The 24,568-nt window shown below is 48.0% G+C and overlaps 1 protein-coding gene across 1 annotated transcript in view; it reads right to left on the bottom strand.

Moving 5' to 3' along the window:
• Positions 1–24,568, bottom strand: part of LOC118781215 (forkhead box protein J3-like) — a 115,216-nt gene that overhangs the window by 67,378 nt on the left and 23,270 nt on the right. Inside the window, exon 2 of the mRNA XM_036534147.1 lies at positions 2,560–2,994. Coding sequence (XP_036390040.1) covers positions 2,560–2,880 — 321 coding nt within the window. The 5' untranslated portion in view covers positions 2,881–2,994. The remainder of the gene's footprint in view (positions 1–2,559; positions 2,995–24,568) is intronic.

Here is a 24,568-nt window from a genome sequence, read left to right as displayed (position 1 = left end):
ACCTTCGGAGTAATTAATAAGCGCATGCTTCCTTTGATGCAGAACACCTTTGGGGAAATTCAACCGCAGCATCCCAGCGCTGGGGCAGGTACATCCGCAATTAAATGTTAACAATTAAATATTAACCCTTCTGCGCAGCGCCGGATGAGAGTCCCCGCGCAATATCGCCCCGGCGCGCAGCAAAGCAAATTTCCACATGTCAGTTCGCATGGTAAGGAGGTGAGCTCGCCCGCATCCACCTGCGGCTCGGCGTGAGCGACGTCTCCTGGTTCAGATCTTTAAAAATCAAAGCGATGTATGATACTTTGGCTTATTATTATTTGGGAACGGTGAAAGAGCAGGTACAGTAATCCCTCCTCACAGTACAGTATGCATGCCTTACACATTACCCACATTACACATTACCCTCATTCAGTTTGCAAGAAAACAGTATGACCATTTCAAATGTCATTTAGAAGAAAACTAGCTGCACCTTCTATGGGAAAACACTAGCTGCCAACGGAGCCCAAGACAACTGGCTCTTGGTTTCTGTCCTCTGTGTTATTTAGGCTACTTGTTCATGTGGGTATTCTATAGAGCCAGAAGCAAGTAAGCAACTTTTGTCATTACCAATAGAACATCATGCTAGTCTCACTGCCTCTGCGCACCTGGGTGTAATCCTCTAACACACATGCATGTCGGTGCAGGTATTCTCCACACCTGAGGTCCCTCGGTGCAGCAGCAAGCAGACACCGCTTGGAGGACAGGCACATCACCATGCCATCATCCTGCCAACTCACAGGCACCCAACTGCACTGCTGGGTGCCAAAAAGCGGACCCTGACCAGCCTACCAACCCCCACCCCCAGGTGAACAGTTTCTTCCAGTTTCTTCCACGAGAGTGAGCTCTTCTGTGTTATTGTCAACAGACGGTCTTGAACCCAGGGCGCAGGACTCACCCTCGCCTTTAACCGCCTGGCCCACTCAGAAGCCCCCAGCTGTTACTACCTTTTAATTTAAATAAAGGAGAAACACAGAATGCCAGCTGGTGAAGAGCCAAGTTACAACTTCAGCAGCCTTCCTTTCTCACATTCAGAGGACTTGCAACTGATATCTACCAGTCTGAAATCAATTCTCATTTGAAACTAAAATTCGAGGAATCTCCAGATGTGTTTTTTGCCTTTTAAACAACACGTACAGAAAAGAACTGCTCTTACCACTTTTTACAATAAACACGAACACAGCGATTAATGTCTATTAATGAGGCATTTTTGGTATGCCTTGTGGTAATATGAAATATTTAAAGCATGCACATGGCATGCAGCCCTGACAGTCTACCCCTGCTGAGATAAAAACAGACACCATGTCTGACTATCCCTGGGAAATTAGCCTGAATGATTCAGGTTAGCTACCATACACGGTGCTTTCTGCGAATACAAAATGCAGAAATCAATTAGGTGTGTCAAAGAAACAAACAAGGCAGGCTGGAAAATAAGTAGGCTTACATCACAAACCTTTTTTTAAAGCTGCTGGCATGCAATTTAGCTCAGGAGCTGTGTCTGAAGGATTAGAGACAGAATGAAAACATATCTTTAAAAAAAGAAAGGAGAAGAAAAAGACATGGAAGTCAAACGGCTTAATTAGTCAAGCGGAGCCACGGCGAACATTGGGAGCGACAAGGCCTTCTGCCGGGATCCATTCTGCCTTCTTCAATAGCCACTTCCACAAAAAAAGAAAAAAAAACTGGATTTGGCATCTACCTACGGCAGCCTTTTCTTTTCGAGCCCTGCTGCAGATACTGAAGCCCCGAATGCACGCGATTCAAAGGCAGCCTTCACCTTCTCGAGATGCCGAAGGAGTGGTTCCCGCCCGTGCCTGCGTGCGAGACATCTCTCCGGCCTCAAACGCAGCCCAGGCCCCTGCACGTCCCCAATGAGACGCGCGTGCCTCATCTCGTCCGGGATAACACGTTCCGCGGTCAGCGACGTCAGCTGACTGGAACAATCACTCTAATCTCACTTTCCATCTCCGCTGTATAAAAGGTAATCAAGCCGGCTTGGTTCCTCCCTGTCCTGCGTCCTGCTCGTCGCGAAAGCAATGACTCTCTCCACCGTAATGGATTTCTATTAAGGCAACTGACAGGATTAAAAAGGCCTGCGGAAGCGATCTGCGGGCTGCACAATCACGTCAGACACCTCCGCCGCGCGGACGCTTATCCTGGCTCTTCATCTCCTGTGCCAAAACACTGACAGCCTTCCTATTCATTCATTCATTTATTCACAAACGCACGAAAAGCTAATGGGAAACCTGGAGCTTCATCAAACGCACCTCCGGCAGCTACATTAAATCTCGCATTCAGGACAATCTGGATATTATTTATGCCATATTCAAAGAGAAATCCAGTCAACCATATGCGCTACGGTATATTTTGGCCACTCAAGAATTAGAAACAAAAAAACTCCACTGATTAACAACTGACAATGCTGTCGAACGCCTTCCTTTCTGCCCGCTGCCGCATGCTTGCCTCGTCAGGCCTTTGAGCCGAGCTCAGCTGAGCAGCACCCACCTGCCCTGTTCTTACCTTCCAGCCGCTGCCTGCCTCTCTGTAGTAGGGAAAGTTGTCGCAGATCCACTGGTAGATCTCGCTCAGAGTCATTTTCTTCTTTGGAGAGCTGTTGATGGCGAAGGTGATGAGGCTGGCGTAGCTGTAGGGCGGCTTGCCATCCTTGTGCTGCTGCACCTCGTCCTGGTCCAGCGTGGTGTTGGGGTCCAGCAGGGCGCCCTTCTTGGCCACGCCCGGCCCGTGGGCGTTCTGGGCGTCGGCCTTCTGGATGGCCGCCCGCATGGTCAGCTGTGGCAGCCAGTCCATGGACGTCAAACTGCTCTCCAGCTCCGACGTCATGGCGACCGCGAGGCTGGGGCTCGACAGGAGACTTGGGAAGGGGGGAGGGGGGGGCAAGAACTCTGCCTCCCTCGGTTCACAGCGTTTCTACTGTGCAGCGACTCCGACTGCAGTCTGGAAGGCAGAGAGGGACAGAGACAGAAACACAGCTTATTCTCAGCGCTCAGCTCCCTCCCCCCCCCAAAAAACACACACTTTCACTTCACACCCAATGCAAACCTATCAACAACAGTAAATGACACTGTTTAACACTGGGGATTTGACTTTAGGCTGTTTTAGCCCACAGAAGCCAGGAAGGGGAAAGGGATCGGAACATCAATCGGGCCTTTCACGGGCCAAAGCCAGTTCTGCGTGTTGATAATTTCATCCCCGGATGTGTCCATAGAAACGCAAAGATACTTCTTTTAACACCTCAAAAGAGCTCTTAGCTTTCTTTTCATCCCCTTGGAATCTGCGACAAAGGTCATTATCTCAGAGAACACAGATAAGTAATGTCGAGTGGCTGGCAAAAGCCAGCCAGCGATTCCCAGGACTTAATGAATTCATTAAAGAAATGTCTGAACTTAATCCGCTCTTTCTTTCTGCCCCAGACTTCTGCATAACTCACAGCGTCTCGCTGCCATGCTGCCTGGGCCACAGCTCCTGTTTTACGCTCCTCTCTGCTCTCCCGGTGCAGAAACTGGCATCTGTTGGCATGCGCAGACTGAAACCTGAAGGCCCGCTGCGTTCCAGGCCCTGAATGGCCGCACTCACCGTTTCTGCTGCCCCCCCCCCCCGGCGCCCGGGCCGTCAGCCCCGCCCCCACCGCTCCCCGCTCCAGCACAGTCATAACTGCAACTCGATCCGCTGCGTGAGTAAATGCTGGGGAATTGTTTTCACAACTGTCTGCCAAATGGGGGAACCAGCCGAAGAGGAATTCCGATTACCCAGAGGAGGAGCTCTGAACCCCGAAAACAGCAGCGCTCGACGGAGACCCTCCTCTCCCCCGACCCTACCCTGCCTCCGAGCCCACCGTTCACCCCCCTCTCTCTGCTCCGAGCCCAACCGGGTGCAACTCCGCGCCCACAATCAACCTCTCCGCGCCGCTATTTAAAGCCATGAAAGGAGAGTCGCCAATAGCGCGGTAGACAGACGGCGGGGAGGGAACATGCCCACTCCGGGTCACGACAACGCCGCCGTTGAGACGAAAAGCTTCTGCCACAAACGAGGGCCTGTGTGAGAAATGACTGGACGCCTTGAGTAAGAAACGTGTCACCCCCTCCTCAGCTGCCAACAATGAGATGCCACACCAAGTGCCTCAAAGGATGTCTTCAACGACTTAATTAAAGCACCTGAGTGCCGTTCCCCTGAACGTGTGCGTTTCAGAGAGCCTCTCAAGTCAGATAAAAGAGAGACGGAGAGCGATTCTCCCCAAATCTGCCTCCTTGGACCCTTGATGCTCCAGGCTTTCTTCCCATTCCTTCACGATAAAGATAAAAGTGGGCTTTGCCATTAAAAAAATGTGAGTCACAACCTGCTAATGTGAGTAATTTTCTACTTTAGAGATTGCAGAGAAGACCAGTCTGTACTTAACCTCCCTGACAAACCATTCAGACAAGGAATGAATATTTCCATCAGATTTGTATGAATACAGAGTGCTTGCAAGTACTGTGCATGGCACTTCAACAGTATGCAACATGTAAGGCCACTACTTTTCCCTTGTAAAGGGCAAGAAAAATACAGTCCATTCTGTTTTTCCACCCATCTTTAAAATGCATTTTCTGTTCTTAGTTTTTGTTTGGTCTTTAACCGCTTTCTCCAGTGTACTCACAGCAGAATTTGCTTAAGAGAGTAGAAAAAAATCAATAGTTTAAAACATTCAGGGAGATTCTTTATTCAACAAATTCTGCAAGTACATTGAAACAATCATCTTTTTCCCCCAATTACTCTCTGCATATTAAACAGTAGTAAAGTGACAGAGTGACAGCCCTCTCTCCTGAATACATGCGTTTCAGTCACCTACTGTCATACCTGCCCAACCAGGTCTTCTCACTACGATGAAGCTAGAGCCACCTAGAAGATGGAGGGCAGGCACATTTTGTGTGCATGTTTTCATGAAATCAGTGGTCAGAGTCAAAACAAGTCTGCAAAGGCCACACAAGTTACAGCCAATTAAATAATGCTCTCTGCAAAGCGTACATGGCAGTAAATATGCACCACCTTATTTTATTGGTTAAAAGAATGAGCCAACGCTTCCTATTTTATTTGCATCATGCTAGCTGTTGGCATTGGTGCGAAATGCCCGATTTCATTTTGAACACAGAAATCCAGCCCGCGAAGATCAAACCTCCATCCCATGGTGAAGTTATCACACATCTATTTATTTCAACTTTTAATGAGGCCTCTAGGATTCAGATTCTATCTCCTGGATGTATTCAGTCTCCTTTTTCCCCCCCAAACTGTTGTATCCCTTTAAAAGATTATAAATTTCCTTAATTAATTTAGCATCTATTCCAATCGATCCATTCGCTAATTAGACTGTGAGGGAGAATAAATTAATTGTCCTGAAATCAGTGCAAACACGCAGTGTGACTACCTCACATCGTACTGAAGGTCACTTCTGCAAAAACTCTCCCATTCTCTTAATCTAGGCTTGTGTATCACGGGTTTAATATTTCATAAGGGCGCAGTCCCCAGAGAGGCAGACAGACCGATATTGTGGAGTCTCAGCTTGGCTGCAGGCGGGGGATGCTCTGCAGAAGGCCCCCTGCCCACCCAGCGCCGGCTGCTGCTGCTGCTGCCACCGCCGTGGCTGTGCCTGAGAGCAGGATCCTGGCACAGACACTGCACCGGTGCACCGGAGCATCCTCTCCAGCTGACTCAGGCCACCTCGGCCAGCCTCCACCCGTCATGGACCTTTCCTGACTTACAGCTCTTAACACACACACTCTCTTCCCTCTCGGACTGCAGCACACACTCTTCCCTCTCGGACTGCAGCACACTCTCTTCCCTCTCGGACTGCAGCACACTCTTCCCTCTCGGACTGCAGCACACTCTTCCCTCTCGGACTGCAGCACACTCTCTTCCCTCTCGGACTGGAGCACACTCTTCCCTCTCGGACTGCAGCACACTCTTCCCTCTCGGACTGCAGCACACTCTCTTCCCTCTCGGACTGGAGCACACTCTTCCCTCTCGGACTGCAGCACACTCTTCCCTCTCGGACTGCAGCACACTCTCTTCCCTCTCGGACTGGAGCACACTCTTCCCTCTCGGACTGCAGCACACTCTTCCCTCTCGGAGCGCCGGTGAGTGCTGCTCTCCTGAGGCTCTGCTGCATGGCTGATTCAGGTGAGTCCGGCACTCAGTCAGCGGGGCATTCAGTCAGCGGGGCGCTCAGTCAGCGAGGCGCTCAGTCAGCGAGGCGCTCAGTCAGTGATCAGTGAGGCGCTCAGTCAGCGAGGCGCTCAGTCAGTGATCAGTGAGGCGCTCAGTCAGCAGGGCGCTCAGTCAGTGATCAGTGAGGCGCTCAGTCAGCGAGGCGCTCAGTCAGCGGGGCACTCAGTCAGCGAGGCGCTCAGTCAGTGATCAGCGAGGCGCTCAGTCAGCGGGGCGCTCAGTCAGCGGGGCGCTCAGTCAGTGATCAGTGAGGCGCTCAGTCAGCGGGGCGCTCAGTCAGCGGGGCGCTCAGTCAGCGAGGCGCTCAGTCAGCGGGGCGCTCAGTCAGTGATCAGCGAGGCACTCAGTCAGCGAGGTGCTCAGTCAGTGAGCCGCTCTGAGAGAGGTCTGCCGGTCACACCTTCCCGTTGCATCAACCTGCTGCATTCTTTCGGTGCTCCCGGTTTCTCTGTACACCCCGCATCCCTCTGCCAGCAACTTTCAAGGATCCTTAATGCAAATTAAGCTTTGTACATATTTCCAAATACAGAACGCACTGTACATATTACAAATATAGAATGCGGCACACACATTACAAATACATAATTTGCAATTCTGCCATGCGCAGAGGAGAGTGCCCGGAGTCAGAACGCCAGGAAGACGTTCTGACCACGACTCACACTTTTAATCACGCCCTGCTTTTCTTCCTTAAGAATGATGTTAACGTGACTCATTTTAAACAAAAAATACTACGTGAGAAAATATATTTATTATATATGCATTATATATATATGTATGTATTCCTTTACAAGGATAAATCTTTTTAATAGAGCAATATACTAATTATGCCCACAATTTCCTTTAAAACAAAAACTGTGTCACTGTCAGTGTCTTTGAGCAGAATATTTAATTCCTGCAAGCAAGTTGGGCCGGGATTTCTAACGCTGTTCAAGCCATTGATGCATCGCTGTCTTTAAAAAAACATATAATGCGCTGTTTTATTCATGAAGCCAAAGAAAAGCAATCAAAGCAATTAGGGCCGGCTCAGGAAGAGAGCTGCGAATGCTTCGGCTCATCCTCCTCTCAGCTGAGTGCATGGAGCCTCGCTCAGCGGTCCTGTTCTCTCAGGTAGATCTGTTGTCACAACAGATCTGCCACTTTCTAGCCAGGAGAAAAACTGCATTTAACTCTCAATTTTGATCACTCTGTGAAATATTTCTACATGTCTGATGCCATTATTTCTGGTGGCCACAAGAGCCTTTCTAACCAAACAACCCCATGCTGCAAATGCACATGCACACACACACGTGAAATGCATGGAGGGGTGTATTATTGCATCATTGGCCACGGAGTCCTGCACGTCAGCTTGTGAAGCATTCTCTGCTTAAGCCAGATGCAGATATCTCGCTAGCTAGCTGGATAAGCTGTGTACGGGATAATAAAACTCATTTTAAATATTTATCTTGGTTGCAGTGTTTATTTTTTCCCCTGGAGCTGGCCGTCTTGCTAATTAAGTCAAACCCTCCGTTTGCTGTTAAAAATTGATGTGTATAAATTTCCCATCGATTTTTTTTTCTTCTTCAGATTGATGCATGGATGAGGCAACACACTGGCCCAAGCCATCCGTACAAGAACCCAAACATCAAATATCAACACATTTATTATGCTCTGGCAGATATATGAACACATTTATTACTGAACATTAATTCCATACAGTCTTGCTCTGTGTAGCGGTTCATCACCAAGACGCAATAAAGAGATGTAATCGGGGACTATGAATGTTAAAAAATGGACTACTTTACCATTTTAAAAAGAAACCAAAGCAAAAACACAACACAACTAAAGTCAAAGCCTATTAAACCATCAAACTTAAATTTAAATCAAACACCAACGGCATCCAATTTATTAGGGCTTTCGTGGAGCTTCGAGCGTAAGAGGCAAGTTCACGGAATGTGCACGTCTCTACCACAGGGCAGACGTGCAAGAGTGACCGTGAGAGGACAAGCATGGCTGCACCCAGGGCAAACCACTTCCGACCGGACGAAAACCGCACCCGGTGGAACAACGAAAAGGGCTCGCCAAAATTCTGAAACGAGCTAAAACTGTGGCATCACACCAAGGTCACCTGCTTCTCCTTCAAATTTATTGCTACTTCAGGAGGTTTAGAAGAACGCTCAAACTGCAGATATGCGCTATCCACCTTATTTTACGTTACTCGCACACATACGCAATATGGAACCTTGGTGGACACTGCTGGTGACTGTGTTACATGCACTTTTAAATTATTCATCAGTGGAAAAAAAATTTATCACAAAACTTTTCTTATGTAATGTCAACTCTTGCATTAAAAAAAAAAAAACAATACGAGGCTTATGGTAGGCTTTATATGACGTCGAATTAATGTACATAGACTCGTAAGCCATGGAGTGGCTTGGTGTGTAATATCTGAAATATAGAACATCTAAAAGATCACTGAGCAGACCAGACCAATACCACCCGCAGTCTTCCCTTCCTGAAATCATACCCTTTCACACCAGCAGAGCCCCACACTGCAGTGGGTTTGTAAGCCATCTCTGGTCCCGTCTGCACCCCTGGCGGGGGAGAGGCTTTCACACCTATCACAGCACACAGCAAACTCAAGCGACAAACAAGCTGTGATCCGAAGCCCTGATCCATCCGCCGCAGGTGCTCCAGGTGTGGGAACGAGCTGCCTGCCCAGGAGAACACTGCAGCCCCGCCGTACCTCCAGCACTGAGAATGTGACACACTGCACCAGTGACAAAGTGCAAGTGTGTGAGCCATGCCGCTATCTGCAGTATTAGCCCAATTCCTCAGAGGAGGCAGAATGAATTCATTAGCTACGTTTATGTGGCACCTTTCATAGATCTGAAACGAGGGGAAGGGGACCCGCCTGCACCCTGACCAAGACGCCGTTCCCTTCCTGGATGACACGCAGCAGCCAGTTTGCACTGGACTACCTGTCACACCACACCTGTGCATGGCGGTGGAGGGCGGGGTCAGGGTTGAGGCCTTATTAGGCGAGTAGAGCAGACAGTCGAACCCAGACCTCAATGCAACCCAGCCACATGCAGCCGGACACAGCAGGGCTCACAGCACACCTTGGGCTCCTCTCGGGGGGGGGGGGGGGGGGTCTTGAGAAGGGACGGGGGGTGGCGGGGGGGTCATCATACTGCACAAACTCCAAACCCGCAGTTCGAGACACATGAGAAATTCGAGAGGTTTAAAATAGCTTTGATTTGAAAACCAGATGTAACTTGCACACAGAAAAAAACACACAGCCCAGTTTCTATTGTAATTTGATAATGCTTTTATTGAAATGGCATAGCAGGTAAGAAAATCAGTTATTATAGTGACCTAACACCCCCCCTCCCCCCTCCCCCGTTTCCTGGACAGCAGACGCACATAGCTAAGGGACACAGACCGCTGGGAGGCTGCAAGACGATGGTTAGGATGAGGCAAACGCTGACGAATTTCGATTCTACAGGGCTACGGGGGTGAGCTGAGGTGGGACACCTGGAAAAACAGGTCACGCAAACCTTCAACACATTTATTTCTGTACGCAGCGTCTGCTCTCTTCAGGGCTTCCCCGGAGAGGGTTCATTTTAGGCGCACAATCGCGTGGCGAAAGTGCCAGGGTGCCAGCCAGCTCGAGGGGAGTTGTAAAAGTTGAATAACACATTTACAGGTCAGGCACAGGTAACAGGCACGGTGTCAGGAGTAAAACCCTGCGCTGAGCGAGGTGGCCTGCTTCCTGGAAAGAACAGGGTATAGGGAGAAACGCAAAGGAAAAGAAGACAAAAAGCCCACATTGTGTCTGCCACCGAGAAGCTGCGCTGGCGGAGACGCACCGGTGTGAGTGTGCTGTTGCTAGGATACGCAGAACAGCCCTCTTCCAGCACGTAAGGAGGCAGCGAAAGGCAGGGAGAGGCGGCTGCATCTGAAGGCTTTGCTCCGCCTTGAAACGCGGGCCATGAAATAAGGGCAAACTGAGCAGAAAGTGACGGCTTCAGCACGAAAACCAACACCACAGCAACTCTGGCAAAGCAGCGGACATCCATTCGTTTCAACACGAATCAAGGGAAACCCGACATGCTGCGCCCATCACCGCCGGCAAGGTGAATCCACGCCCTGGCTGACCCGGGCTCCCAGAACTCAGCTTTTGCGTTTATGAACACACTCCGCTTCACGAAACGCAGAGGCCTCCCAGCAGTCACCGGGTCTGTCTGTGGCTCTGACCCGCAGCCTCCCGGCAGTCACTGGGTCTGGCTGTGGCTCTGACCCGCAGCCTCCCGGCAGTCACCGGGTCTGTCTGTGGCTCTGACCCGCAGCCTCCCGGCAGTCACTGGGTCTGGCTGTGGCTCTGACCCGCAGCCTCCCGGCAGTCACCGGGTCTGTCTGTGGCTCTGACCCGCAGCCTCCCGGCAGTCACTGGGTCTGGCTGTGGCTCTGACCCGCAGCCTCCCGGCAGTCACTGGGTCTGGCTGTGGCTCTGACCCGCCCGGCAGTCACTGGGTCTGGCTGTGGCTCTGACCCGCAGCCTCCCGGCAGTCACTGGGTCTGGCTGTGGCTCTGACCCGCCCGGCAGTCACTGGGTCTGTCTGTGGCTCTGACCCGCAGCCTCCCGGCAGTCACTGGGCCTGGCTGTGGCTCTGACCCGCAGACCCAGTGATCCCAGGTTGCATGGCTGCAGCGGGGTGGCGGAGCGGTGCGGCACACGCCCGCTGGGGGCCGGCACCACCCAGTCGCCCGGGTTACCCACACCGGGATCTCCGTGGTGACTCCCACACACACATGTGGAAGGGCGTTGTGCTTTCTGAGCAGGACTTCTGGGCTCCTGTTTGTTGTATTTTGTTGAAAAGGCCTTATTTCTCTCAGCCGGGTCAGGAACATGCACATTTCTGACGGGACGGCGTTAGAGCTACTGAACTGGCGCTTAAGCAGCCAATCAAAATGACTTTGCCATAAAAGTCTCTTCACTGTGGCTTAACAGCAGTAGCAAGTGTCATAAAATTCAACTACTGTAAAATCAAGTGCCATTTAGGTCATAATAATCTTGGACTACTTCCATTAACATGGAAGAGGTCAGATGATTCATCATTCAGTGCTGCAGGCTAATATTAAAGACAATGCTATGATGACAAGATTGACTGGCTACAGCAAAGACTACAGACGTTCACCCTGTATAGCCATGACTGTATTACTCAGTATATGGCTGTATTATTCAGTGCTTTTTAATGTGAGATTCATAATCTGGCTACATATTCACATTAGCACTTCATGTGTTTTGTAATGTTCCACATTACTCACTGAAGAAAGCCAAGGCAACTGACCACAGCTAAATTTATTCATGCATGTCCAATATTGCTAATGTAATCAGGAGCTATTCTTGCACAAAACCTGGCTGAAGCTCAAGTGACTCAACAACTCCCATTCCTCTCTGTGTGGGCACACACGTTTTCCAGCCTTCTCACGTTTCAGCAGATCTGAAACCCAGGCACAGCAGGCCTGTTACAAAACAAAGCTTATGAGCACAGCTCCAGTGATATTCAAAACATGCACAAGCTCTGTACACAGAGAGCCCGCCCCGGACACAGCACCGGCTCCAATCCCTTATTCATTCCAACACATCCAGGGTCGACCTCTGAATGGTACCAGACCCCTGGGTAAATTACTATTTTTCTTTTTGATTTCTATCACTTACACGCACTTACTCCAAACACATTTTTGCAAAGCTTAATGGCTCACAATTTGTCAAATGCGCGCCGGGCTATTTTGAGACCATTAGCCTACATCCAACTGTCACATGTTTCATGTCAGTATGAGGGCTGTAAGAAGGCAGCGCTGAAAAGAACCCAGCCAGGGTGACTGTAATTTCATCAACAATGTAGGCTTATTCATAACCGCGGAGGATATATCTGCACGGAGCGTGGGGCACCCGGTGCTTGTGTGCGCGCCGGCTGGCATGGCAGATGGAGTGTCCTGCTGCGGGTTTATGTGAGGGTAAGTAATGGACAGCAGTGTGGCGTCACCCTTAAAGAACCAGGAGGTTCTGAGTTTGAGTCCCATGAGGTTCTGTGCTGTGTTTAACTTTAAACGTTTTGCTCAAGGTTAAGTACTAGACTAAATATATGTGTGTGTGTGTGTGTGTGTCTGTGTGTGTGTGTGTGTGTATGTGTGAGAAAGAAAGACAGAATAAAAACGCAAGCTGTGTAATTTAGCCTGGAAAAGGGTGTCAGCAAAGCAAATAAATAATGGCAGGTAAAGTAAGGTAAGGCAGGCGCATGGTGTGCTCCCTGTACTGCACCTAAGGAACAGGCTCATTCACGATAACAAAACAGTGATGTAACCTAGTAACAAGCCCTGGAAGCTTTTTTTCCTTGCGACCGAAACTTAGGCCGTGCTTTCCAAATGAAGCAGGTTGCTAAAGCGCCTGGAAAAGCCGTGTTTTCTTAGCGATCTCAGGGAGTGGCGGGAACCCTCTCACCTATGCTTCAGTTGGTTGGACATCCCTCACTTTTTCCAAGCCCGGAGGCACGGGCTTAAAAGAGTTATTTTTGATCCGAGGGAAACTAAAATAGCAACAACATTCTTCTTTTAACGCCGTTTGAAAAATGCCATTATGTACGATGAATGCCCGTGCAGCTCGTCTTCACCAAACAGAGAGGTAGCTAAAAAACAACATTGTTTCACACGAGCACTCCCTCAACCATGACAACCCGAATAGATCCCCTAAAGCCTCCCTCGGCAGGAAAACACCAAGCGGCTGTGGGTGTCCAGGTCTCTCCGCGCTGTCGGGATGAATCAAGCAGCGCTACAGCACTCGCGCGTCTCACTGCGCGTGTCAGCTCACTGCCGTGCAAAGCCGTGCGTTCTCCCTGTGCGTCCCGCGACCCGCCGTTGAGCAGCACTGGGCTGCGAGCGCGCTGTCGGGACTCGCGGTACACAGGCCTCAGGGAATAATGTGACGCGCACCGAGGGAGACCGATGCTTTTGATACCCGGGATGGTTAAACGGGAGACTGTCAGCTCTGGGCTCCTCGCCTCCTCCGCAGCTCTGTGTACGGGAGGTTATGGTCGGTAACAGGTTCCTGTGTCACCCATCCTTCTGTGCAAGCAATAGATGTAGTGCGCGCGGCCACACAGCTTAATGAATATTTATGAGATGGCTTTTCAGAACACGTCATCTCAATAACTGCAGACAGGCTTTTTGGTGTGCACAAAGCTAAATACTGTATATGTTCAGTGGAAAGAGTACTTGTGGTAGCCATGTCGGTCATGTGAATTCAGGCACCGTAAGCAAGGCTTCTTCTCCACTTCCATCATCTGTCCCATCCTCCACTCACCTGCTGCCTCCATCGGACCGACTATCAGATCACCAGTCCCCTCAGGCAGCCAATACCCCTGCGATTACCCAACTCATTCATACACCAAACAGCAACAACATATGAGCCCTGACAAATTAGTCTGAATTTGTTTAAAAAGCTTAAAAAGCTTAACAGTGGTCATGCTGACCACATCTCTGACCAGGCTCCCAGTGGCTCAGTCAGCCCTCCTTCCTGATGGAGCCCACGTTCTCGGCTCCTTGTGATTGTTGTGATAAGACAAGCCTAAGATCCGCTTGGCGACTCCAAAAAGGAAGAGCAAACGCATGAAAGAAAGAGCTGGCTGTCAAACGTATTCATCAATGTCTGGATCTGGACCCCCTTTTTTTTTTTTTTTAATTTAAACCCAGGATCCGAAAGAGCCATTCAACTTTCACAACTGATCTAAAATTCTAAAAACTACAAAACACCAATATAAAACTTTCAATTAAATTCATATTGACTGACAGTTCAACATCAGTATAATTTCTAAAACGCACTGCCTCATCACCTTTCTCAGGATCGCAGTTCACGCAAACGGCTGATTAGTATGATCCTGTTACTGTTCATCCTATTAAACCCATCCAGATGACTAAAGCTTATCCCAGCGTCTTACAGCAAGCCTTCTTACCTACAGGGGAGGTGATATCAGCTGCACAGCAAGACCCTCCACTTACATGTAGAATGGTTAACAGTGAAACGTGGCGATCGAACAGGGGTTCACATGGGGCACTGCTACAGAAAAAGATCAAACAGAGAGAAGACTTTTCCCCATCATAAATCTTTATTTGGAAGATGAAAGTTAATGGGAAGCCCTATCATGCCTTGCTCATTTATTAAGTAGAGCAGGGGGTGTGCTTAAGACATACTTAGAAGCGTATGCTTGCGGTGAGGGCAGGCACACACTGCCAGCCTTGGACCGGGGCTTACGAGTCTCCCAGGAGCCGCTATCAGGGTCTTGTGCTCAGAGAGCGTTACAAGAATTTTGTCATGCTGTTATCTCAAGGTGCAAGCGGCGAATTAAAGCAGAGAAACCTTGGCCTTTACAAAGTGGGAACGCAGATATGGCTGAATAAACACGAGAGAGGGGAAAGAAAAAAAAGGAAGAATGTATCTGAAATTACAGTATGAGGCGGTAATTGTACCATTTGGGGATATTTGGGGATAGAGACTTTCTCGGCGGTCTGCCATGTTTTTTTTCATTATGCTTCCAAATATTGGCAGCGGGTAAAAAAATCTGCACCCCCCCCGTGGAATGCGAGGCCTTCTGCTCGCTGCACAATGCCCAGGCCCTCAGAAAATTGAATTGGGCGTTGCAGTAATTCAATAAGCACTTCCAATGAATTTCAGCACTGATCAGGGGGATTGTCTCCATGTCTCTGCCATGCTGGCTGGGGGGGGGTTACCTCCCGCGCGTGTGGAACTGGCGGCCGCGGCGGCGCCCCCCAGACATCCGCCCCGCGAACCCAATTACGGCGCTCGGCCTGCGTTAACACACGTCCCCCTCAGACAGCCGGGGAGAGCGCCCCTGCCAGCCTGGCTGCCGCTTCCCCGCACCCGGCGCTGAATCACAAATAAAGCACTTAAGGCGCAGACAAAGAATAATCTGTGTCGTGTTCTTGAGAGCCAGTGCTCATCAGCATTCCCCAGAACCTTTCCTACGGCTGCCATTAAACCGGGTCTGGCTGAGCGGCAGCAGCAAGGTGAGGCCCGCCGACTCCCGCCGGCACCCGCCGGCGCCCGCCGACTCCCGCCGGCTCCGGGGGCACGAGCCCCGCTCACTCCACCACCTCCCATCCTAACAGCTATGCAGTTATTCCATTATGAGGATTTCTGAATCATAATCATAACCCCTAATTAAGTCTCAGGCTTATTAGTGGCAATGCCTCTTTGCAATAACAGCGCACAGGATGTGCTGAAGGGAAAAAAAGGGAAGGAAATCAATAATGACAGAACAGCTGTATTAAATACACTTACGACGAAGAAAAAGGCCAGCTGTGTTGCAGCCTTGTTTGGAAAGAGATTGCTTCGGAAAGGACACACATCCAGCCCCCCAATGAAGACTAACTGTTAAACTGTGCATGCTGAAGTTCCATTATCATCTCATTTTCAGGACTCTGAGGCCTGCTCTTCTGTTACAGAGCAGGTGTGCTCAAGTTCAGACTAAACCTGCACTTTTATCCTGTGTAATCCCTCCGCTGTTGAACAACTCCACACTGCAACCGACTTACACTTACATGACTGAAATAATTACCTCCTGACAAAAGCCTTGCCCCCACCCCTTTAACATCACACTCCCCCCCCCGGGGTTTACACACAACACGACTGCGAGTTAGGAGAAACGGACGCCTGAGCAGTCAATGAAGGCATCAGATTGATCGCGGATCAATGCTTCTTTCTGTGAGGAGTGCTGTGCCTCACAGCTCCTGGGGTACCGGCAGTCCCACAAACACTGTCACTGCGCAAGAAAACACAGGTGTGACAGCGGGAAGGAGCTTATAATGGACTACACACACTGCGCCAGGACTCTCGTTCATTTTTTTCCTTCTTTGTAATACCACCAAAGCCAATCCTAAAAATTAAAGGTCATATGTTTCTCATGTATCCAGGTAGTGCCGACCGTTTTTAGCTAGCAGGGCGAACAGCATGGAGACGTGGGTAGGATTTGTCTGGCCTGCTACCAGTACTAAGCATTGTTAAGATGAGGGACAACCGAATGTGACAATGTCACAGTCATCCGGCGCAAATCAAGCTGGAACACCAATGGAATTCAGCATTTTGGAGATAAAACTCTGTACTGCTGTAACTTCTGCGCTGGTGTGATGAACTTATCTTGTTTTACATCAAAACAGTTTTATGTCAAAAAATAAAAATGAAAAAATGGTTTCATCATTGCAGGGGATTCAGAGTCTGCAGTTCATATTATTCTCAGAAACTGCTGTCTTCATATACTGTTTATTACTCAAAGGCATGGCATTAACACCTGGGAAATAATCAGAACTGCTCTGTATTATAATCAATTTCCAACCACTCAGAAATAATTAACAGCCTATTAAAACTGCACTGTCTCACAGAGAGGTCTGCCATCGCTTCATGAAGTTATTAAAACCTGCTCTTTGACTGCCAGAGTGAGGTCTCTGCCTTCCATAACAGTTAAAGATTAATCATCTTGCTGGATATTTTCTTGTCATAGAGAGGATGAAACTAAAATGGTGTTCTTTACATGGCAAGAGACACAAAGACGTATGAAGTAGGGCTGTCATAACCAGCACGCTGTTCCAGGAAAACAATTTGTTGAGCAGAGATCACACTATCCTCAATATGAATAATGGTAAAATGAAGATGTATGCACCACAACAAACACCAACAACCAGCAAAACTACAGGTATAATCACACAGAGCCGGTAATCATCATTCTGTAATTCCCACCCATTTTGCCTTGAAAGTGGGCTTATGGCAAAAAGTGCATGTATCAATGTATACTGCTTCGTATGGAATCAAATGCACACGAAGCAGGCATGGGTGGATTTCCACAGGATGCTTTAAGAGGGTGAAGTCTGTTTGCTAGATGTAGTAGTGTAGTTTCTTTTTCCCACCACAAGTGCCATTGCTTCAGTTGCTGTGGTACACTGGTGGCACAATAATATGCATAAAATTACTTGAACTATGTTGACTGTTTTTAAAGCAGATCAGTATATTATGCATTTGTTAAAAATTGCCACGATTGTAGTTCAGGAGTAGCTTGAGGCAGGAAAAATGTAGATATGGCTCTAAATCTTGCTAAAATGTACACTGCAAGAAGAAATAACTTGTAGGCAGTCAATTCTAACAATTATCATTTTCATTGTGTGTTATTTTTTATTTATTGTGAAATTATTGATTTCTATTTACCAGGGCAGTACTTACCAGACAATATTTTGTCTACTTCTATCAACAGTGTTTAAGATTTGTTTGTTAATTTTTCTTAACCCCACCCCCACCAAACCACTCCTGGCACACAGAGACAGACAGAGACACACAGACAGACAGACACACAAACACACACACAAACACAAACACAAACACACACACACACACAATGATGACCTTTATAGCAAATGACAGCCAAGTACAGGAGAATGGTTTTATGCTACCACATGATCAAAGAGCCAGAGGTTGGCACAGCGTGGTAAGAAGTGGTAAGAAGCCAGCAGGAACACTGAACACTGGCTCTCCACTATGGCCACCAGTCAGAATACGGGAGGACTGCCTGGCAGAGACAGCCCAGCAGAACAGAAATCAGTCAGAGTTCACCATGTAATAAAGCACCAAGCCAAGCCTCTACTTTAACGTCTCTAGGGAACTAATTTCTCCCCAAGGACCCCAGTGCACAACAAAATCACAAACGTCAAGACTCAAGTTGGACTGGTATTGAAAAAAGTTCTATTTTTACAATGGAACAGCATGGTCCAGGTGTCCTTCAAGCCTGTCTTAAGGTTTTTAACATGGTAAAAGTAATAGATTTTATGAAGTGTACTCAAAAACTGGAAATATCTGAACATATTTCAGGAAGAAAAATAGTGAGTTATCGCTGCTGAACACAGCCACCTTCAGACAAAAAGATTCCTTTTGCATTATTTCTACCTTTCTGTATTGCCACAGGCGTACACTGGTCATGGCTACACGTTATCTGGGCTTTGAATTAAAAAAAAATCACGCCCGATCAGAAGTGTGAATATCTTTTAACCCACATAAAGGGGGCTACAGCTAATAAATGGATACATTCTCTAAACCATTCATTTGCACACTCCACAGAGTCCCTGAAACCTGAGCCAGACAACAACAGAGCCTCAGTGACAAGCAATCATTTATAACACAGAGTAACCTGAGGACAGCCCATGCAACTAAGGTGCAATTTCTCTCAAGCAATTAAGCAGTCCTGCAAGCCCTGTCACTTCTCTGCCCGCTCACGCCCGCCTCTGCGGTGACCCCCGTCTCCCTCCCCCCTCACTCGGGTCATCTCCCTCCCCCCTCACTCGGGTCATCTCCCTCCCCCCTCACTCGGGTCATCTCCCTCCCCCCTCACCCGGGTCATCTCCCTCCCCCTCACCCGGGTCATCTCCCTCCCCCTCACCCGGGTCATCTCCCTCCCCCCTCACCCGGGTCATCTCCCTCCCCCTCACCCGGGTCATCTCCCTCCCCCTCACCCGGGTCATCTCCCTCCCCCTCACCCGGGTCATCTCCCTCCCCCTCACCCGGGTCATCTCCCTCCCCCTCACCCGGGTCATCTCCCTCCCACTCCCCCCATCTCTCTCTCCCTTTCCCTCCTGCCCTTTCGCCCCATCGCCTGGTTGCCCACATGGTGGACCTGTGCCCACTCATTGACCACTCACTCTCTCTCCTTCCACCCTGGCCATTCCCCCTCTCTCTCTCTCCTTCCTGCCTGTTCCCCTGCTATCTCCCACCCTCTCCCACACACCAGAGACAGTAAATGTCAGAAAACGTCACTGTCAAAGTGAGAAAGGTAAGTAAAGAAAGTAACCCAACAACCATCACTCTTTCAGAAAGAACCGGAGAAAAGCTGCATTACTTTCAATTGATGCTACAGAGAGAGCCACTCCCACATAGCAAAAAAACATAGCAAAACTCTCTCAATTTAAACGATTTCAGAAAATTCCACATTGGATGAAAGTTTGGCAGGGTAGCAGGGTAGGTGGGTCATTGTTTTTGTAGCCACTGCCATTAAATATCTTCCAGGCAACAGAAAGATTACCACCTGCTGTCGTATAATCTAAACAGTAAATTGCACAGACCATCAACCATTTAAAGGCCATTTCAAAACCACCTCTCAATGAAGTATGTGTCATCTCAAAAGACAAAGTAAACATTTCTCACATTCTTACTGGCTGGCTCTTCGATGGAACCTGACTTTCCACCGCCCCTCCCTGAAGCGGTCTAAAATCCTGAATCTCTCTAACAACCCCCCACAATGTTCAATTCAGGAATAAAGGCACCCCAAAAACACTCTCTATCTCAGAACGAACCAGCTGCTAACAACTGTGTTATAGCAAAGTGCCATCAAATGATGTCTTTGGGGGCTGCTTTGTACTGTCAGTTTTTCCAATTACCACATAATTTGTAGCTAGCTGAAAGCTGCCTTAGCGCTACCCGCTGACTCCAAAGTGAGGCGGCTAAAAGGGGTTATGGAACCCCTGACAATTCCGCCTGCCTGGGCATTCCTCAAAGGTCCTTCCTCGCTGAGGACGCGTCGCTACGCACACGCGTCAGCTGACCACTCGCGCGGCGTCTCCGCGGGCTCGGGCCGAAATCCCGCGAGCGCGGCAGAGTTCCTCAGGGAAACCGCGGGCGACCGCCGGTGACGTTGGTGACAGCGGACAGCGTAGCTGCTGATGACGCCGGCCGCCGGCGTCTCCGTGGTGAAAGAGGAACCGCGAGGCGATACAGCCATGTGGTAGTGCCGTGAGGCGTCCGCCTGAGGTGTTGCGTGATAAAGGGGAAGCCAGACTTCTGCTTGGGAACCACCGTTTCACGGACACGATTCGGTTGTGCAAGCCGCGGACAGTCGCTACTGGCTGAGCTGCCGGTGACAGCAGGCCGGTGAATCAGCTGCTGACTCAGTCACAGATCCCTTTGAAGGACAGGCAGGTCCACATCTGATACAGAGAAAGCAACAGGTGGACACAGGCCTGACACGGAGAGGCCAGGTTCACCATTTGCGCAAAGCTGTTTGTTTAGTAGATTACGAGACCAGCAACACTATTTGAGAAAAGATCTTTATTCAGGGAGATGTCCGTCAACCACTACTGCTGCTGACGCAAGAGTAAGCGGGCTGGCAGACGCCGAAACGTAGTGAAGTACAAGAGGTGACGCCATTTCCGATACGCACGATGCAGCATCGGGTTGTGAGGAAGATGCCGCTTCTTAAGAATTCACCAACAGTACGATTAGAGATCCTGCTAACAGATTATCAAAGATAGTGTGCCGAAGAATCTTACAGAGAGGATATTACATGACGTTCGTGTTTTCTCAAACGTAAACGTAAAACTTAACACTTAAAATACCTTCAAACAGCGCAAAGTTGAAATATCTGTGCACCTTCAAAAAAAAAATTCAGAAAAATATATGTTTTAAAAGACCTCTGAATTAAAGCCAGTTTGGGTGACAAAGCTCTTTCATTAGATCTTTTCACTAACCATCAGCAGCACAAATTTCCCTAGAAGCTCGATCTAGCCTCCTCTACGATTTGCACAAGATGTACGAGCAGTATGCAAAAATATTAAGTAACTGCACCGCCTCTAATAAGCTGTATAGCCTGCAGCTCTAACACAATTTAAGGGCATCTGACAACACAGCAGGCTTATAAATGAGGTCATTCAGTTGATCCCCTTGATGCGGTTGCTGGCGTCATATTGATTTGCGATGCTCATCGAGCAGTACCGTACGACAGCCTTGCACTCTTTCCTTTGACTGTGAATAAAGCTCAGACCGAACCGCACGTAATCAATACACGGGCATCCCAGAGCTCACCACACTCCTCACATCACATGCTTAATTCTAACCCATCATCAGCATCACAGCTTTCTTATATTCTGACAACAGTTTTCTGTTTATCATAGCACACCATCCTCGCAGCACCTGATACTCATTTTATACATGCACTGAATTATTTCTGCAGAAGAATTCAGCAGAGGAACGAATCTGAGGCAGCGCTTTCGCAGCGCCCTGTACGCGCCCCCCTGGAGCGCGGGTGCTTCACACCTGGCTCCCCTCCTCCTCCCTCTGTAAACCATTCCATAGACCTTTCAACATGTGATTTTTCCATTAGCGCAGCGGTGAGAGTGCAGCTGATTCTGCATGCACCACATGCGCGTCAGTCGCTGATAAAAAGGAGAATCCATCGAAAATCTTGTTCTGCTGAACCTTAAATCGGCGAACATAAAACTAATCTTTAATAAACCACTATTACCATACAGCAAGACTGAGAAAAACCATTTATCTGCACATTGAGTGTAATGTTCGAGCCAAATATAAATTATATCTGTCACAATAACTGATCTACATTTACTTCAATATGAGAAAAAATATGGACAGATTTTAAGGAATCTAAATTGAGGAAAGGTTGATGTATTATACAAAAATTTAATAATTTATGAGATAGGACTACTGAAAATCATTCACTAGAATGATGGAAGCACTGTAATGCTGTAATGCTTCTTCCAATTATGCATATAAAATATCCATCTTTGACAGGTACCACAGACATTTCTGCATGACGGGACTTCCCCACCACGAATTTCGCTGCTTTTAAAAGGAGCTGCATTCCATTATTGTCCTCGGTGTCCTGCGCAGTACCCCCCCGCCCCCACTCGTGCTGCTCCTTGCTGTGTGGTTTTTCCGGTCACAGGTGTCACGAAATCGCTTTATCAAACCTACAACACAATACAAAACTCACAACTATCATTACAAAAACAAGCAAAATCTGATTTGGTAGCCATCTGACTCAGATCATCCTGACATGCTTACAACCTAAAAATAAACTCACATTCTTGCATGGGCAATAGAAACAGCGGCTTGTTATTTCCTAATTGTAACGAGAACAGCTGACGCAGCAGCCTAACTTTGGCTGAAATACTGCAGATATGATCTTAAATATGCATGTTACGTGTACTATGTAAAATAAAACATACAGACGACAGGCCTTTTCCATTGGCCTAAATCAGTCATGTAGGCAAGTTATGCAGCCAAGTGTAAACATCTGATTTGATGAACTAGCCACTCAGCTAGCTAATATATTTACTGAAATATTGACCATGGAAAATTAAAGATAGATGGTTTTAGAAGTTAACAGATTTTATGAGCTCTTTTTAGCCATCTCCATCTCCTTCTGGAAAACCTTCCTACGGCTTAGTGAGGAACCGCTGCATATCCACCTGATTGATAACATTAGGTAGTGTCAACAAAACAGCAGACACAGAGTTGCTGCCAGCGCTGCCATAAGGAAGGAGAAGCATCATCAGTCTCCGCCAGTGCCTTTCAGATTACACAAACCTGTCAAAAACCTGGTCAACATCGGCCAATGCAATTGGCAGACCCAGCCAACCCCTGATAAAAGTCTGAAATCTGAAACAATCAGATTTCGGTGTGAATTACACTTTATTTCCATTAAGTTTGGACCATTTCTTCCACATCGACTGTAGAAACATTAAACTGGCTTCACCCCTGGGCGGGGATGGGATGGGAGGTGTCGAGCGATGCCAGATAGCCAGATAGATTTCCAACTTCAAAAGCTTCATTACATACTTTAAGCACTGTGTCTTCATAATCTATTTAATGGAGTTAAAAACGTAATTACCAAAACCATTTGCAGCTTGCCCCAAGAGTGTACTACCAATAACAACATGGAGCACAAGTCAGATTTCAGTAACCTAATTAATATTTTGTTTCAGCAAGATCTGCCGGCACCTTTGTGCCTTCCCCGGGATCATACCTTCCTCTGAATTCTGGCGCTCTTTTTTCCTCCACAGATGTTATTTGATATACTTGCACCTCCCTTTTCTTTTCACTTCAAAATTCTCTGCAAATAGATCCCATGCCCCCGTAAGAAAAAAAAGCTTTGTTTTCCCATACCTTGCATTTGCATGTCTGCTACATAACAGGATGAGAGAACAGAAAACAGAAATCCCCGTGCAAGCCTCTGCCAAGCTTTGCTAATTTGACAGTGAAAGCTTCACACAAAGTCTGGAACGCTGCTGGCAACCAAATGCTGGCCTCTTAAAGGGACCACAGTGAAGCCCTGTATGGATCTCTCTGAATCAAAAAAAAACTGATACTACAGCTGAGGCAAATCACACAGAGAATGGGGAAATACAGCCACAGAGAACAGACAGCCATACATCTAAGGCATCCATCCTCCATCATCTATTCAAGTGACAATCAGATTTGACCAGTGCGGTTTTACTTAAGCACTGTATTGGTTTATCCGAAAAACAGTTATTTATATTCTGTGGTGAGCCTGCTGTCACCGGTCGCGCAGTGATGAATGTTTATGTAAGAACTGATGAAATAAATACCACATACCTGCCTTCCGTCCAGCCAGACACAAGATACTCGTGAGTCATGGCAAAATAGAATATGAGAAAATATCAATCGGCCACATCTTTAACAAAAAAACGCTAACCCTACGCCTTTTAAATGCACCATGGGTATAATAACATCCTTTTCTCCTTGCAAAAGATTTTATCACTGTTGAAAAATAACAACTATGTCTGGAATCCACACTGTTAGAGAGCCGCTGCTTTATGAACTTGACGTCAGTGTGCATTAGCTGGATTTCACGATCCCTCTCTCTGCTCAGACCGCTTTATCGAGTCTCACCCAAAACTGGCCACCACAGCACCACCCTGGTTTTCAGTTTGCATCAATTAGCAGCAGGCTTTTGTACCTCCATTACGGTTTACTGTTACCATCAAACCCAATAAAAAAAGCATTTGTGCCAGTGTGGGCCAAACTCGAGTGTACAGGCCAATAAACGGGAACATTGCTCATCTGGGAGCTGCTGAGTTTGATGCATGGCTCACGGTGTCCATACGTGAGGTGGGTCTGAAGGCCCAACACACACTTCCTGCTGCACTCGGGGGTGAACAAAAAACCAGCACCCACGCGCTCAATAAACCCAGCTTTCTGTGAATGCTACATCAAAAACGCTCAGGACAGACACACCATTATCTCAAGATTACCATGAAGGCTGAAGCAATCAATGCGGAGGGTCCAGTGTGTTGCATTTAATTCATTTTAGCAGGTGTTATATCAATGCCACGCACCAGAATCGATGCTTTCATAATAATAACGAATTTTGTTACATAGCCCTTTCCTCAAACTCACAGTAATTTACATAAATATAATGAGAAGCGTAATGCATGAGTAAGAACAACAAAAATACTTAACAGACGAGCA

This window comes from Megalops cyprinoides, chromosome 7 (assembly GCF_013368585.1).
Source record: "Megalops cyprinoides isolate fMegCyp1 chromosome 7, fMegCyp1.pri, whole genome shotgun sequence".
Taxonomy (NCBI): domain Eukaryota; kingdom Metazoa; phylum Chordata; class Actinopteri; order Elopiformes; family Megalopidae; genus Megalops; species Megalops cyprinoides.
The sequence above is the reverse complement of the archived record's forward strand: the minus strand, read 5'-3'. Positions and strand labels throughout refer to the sequence as shown.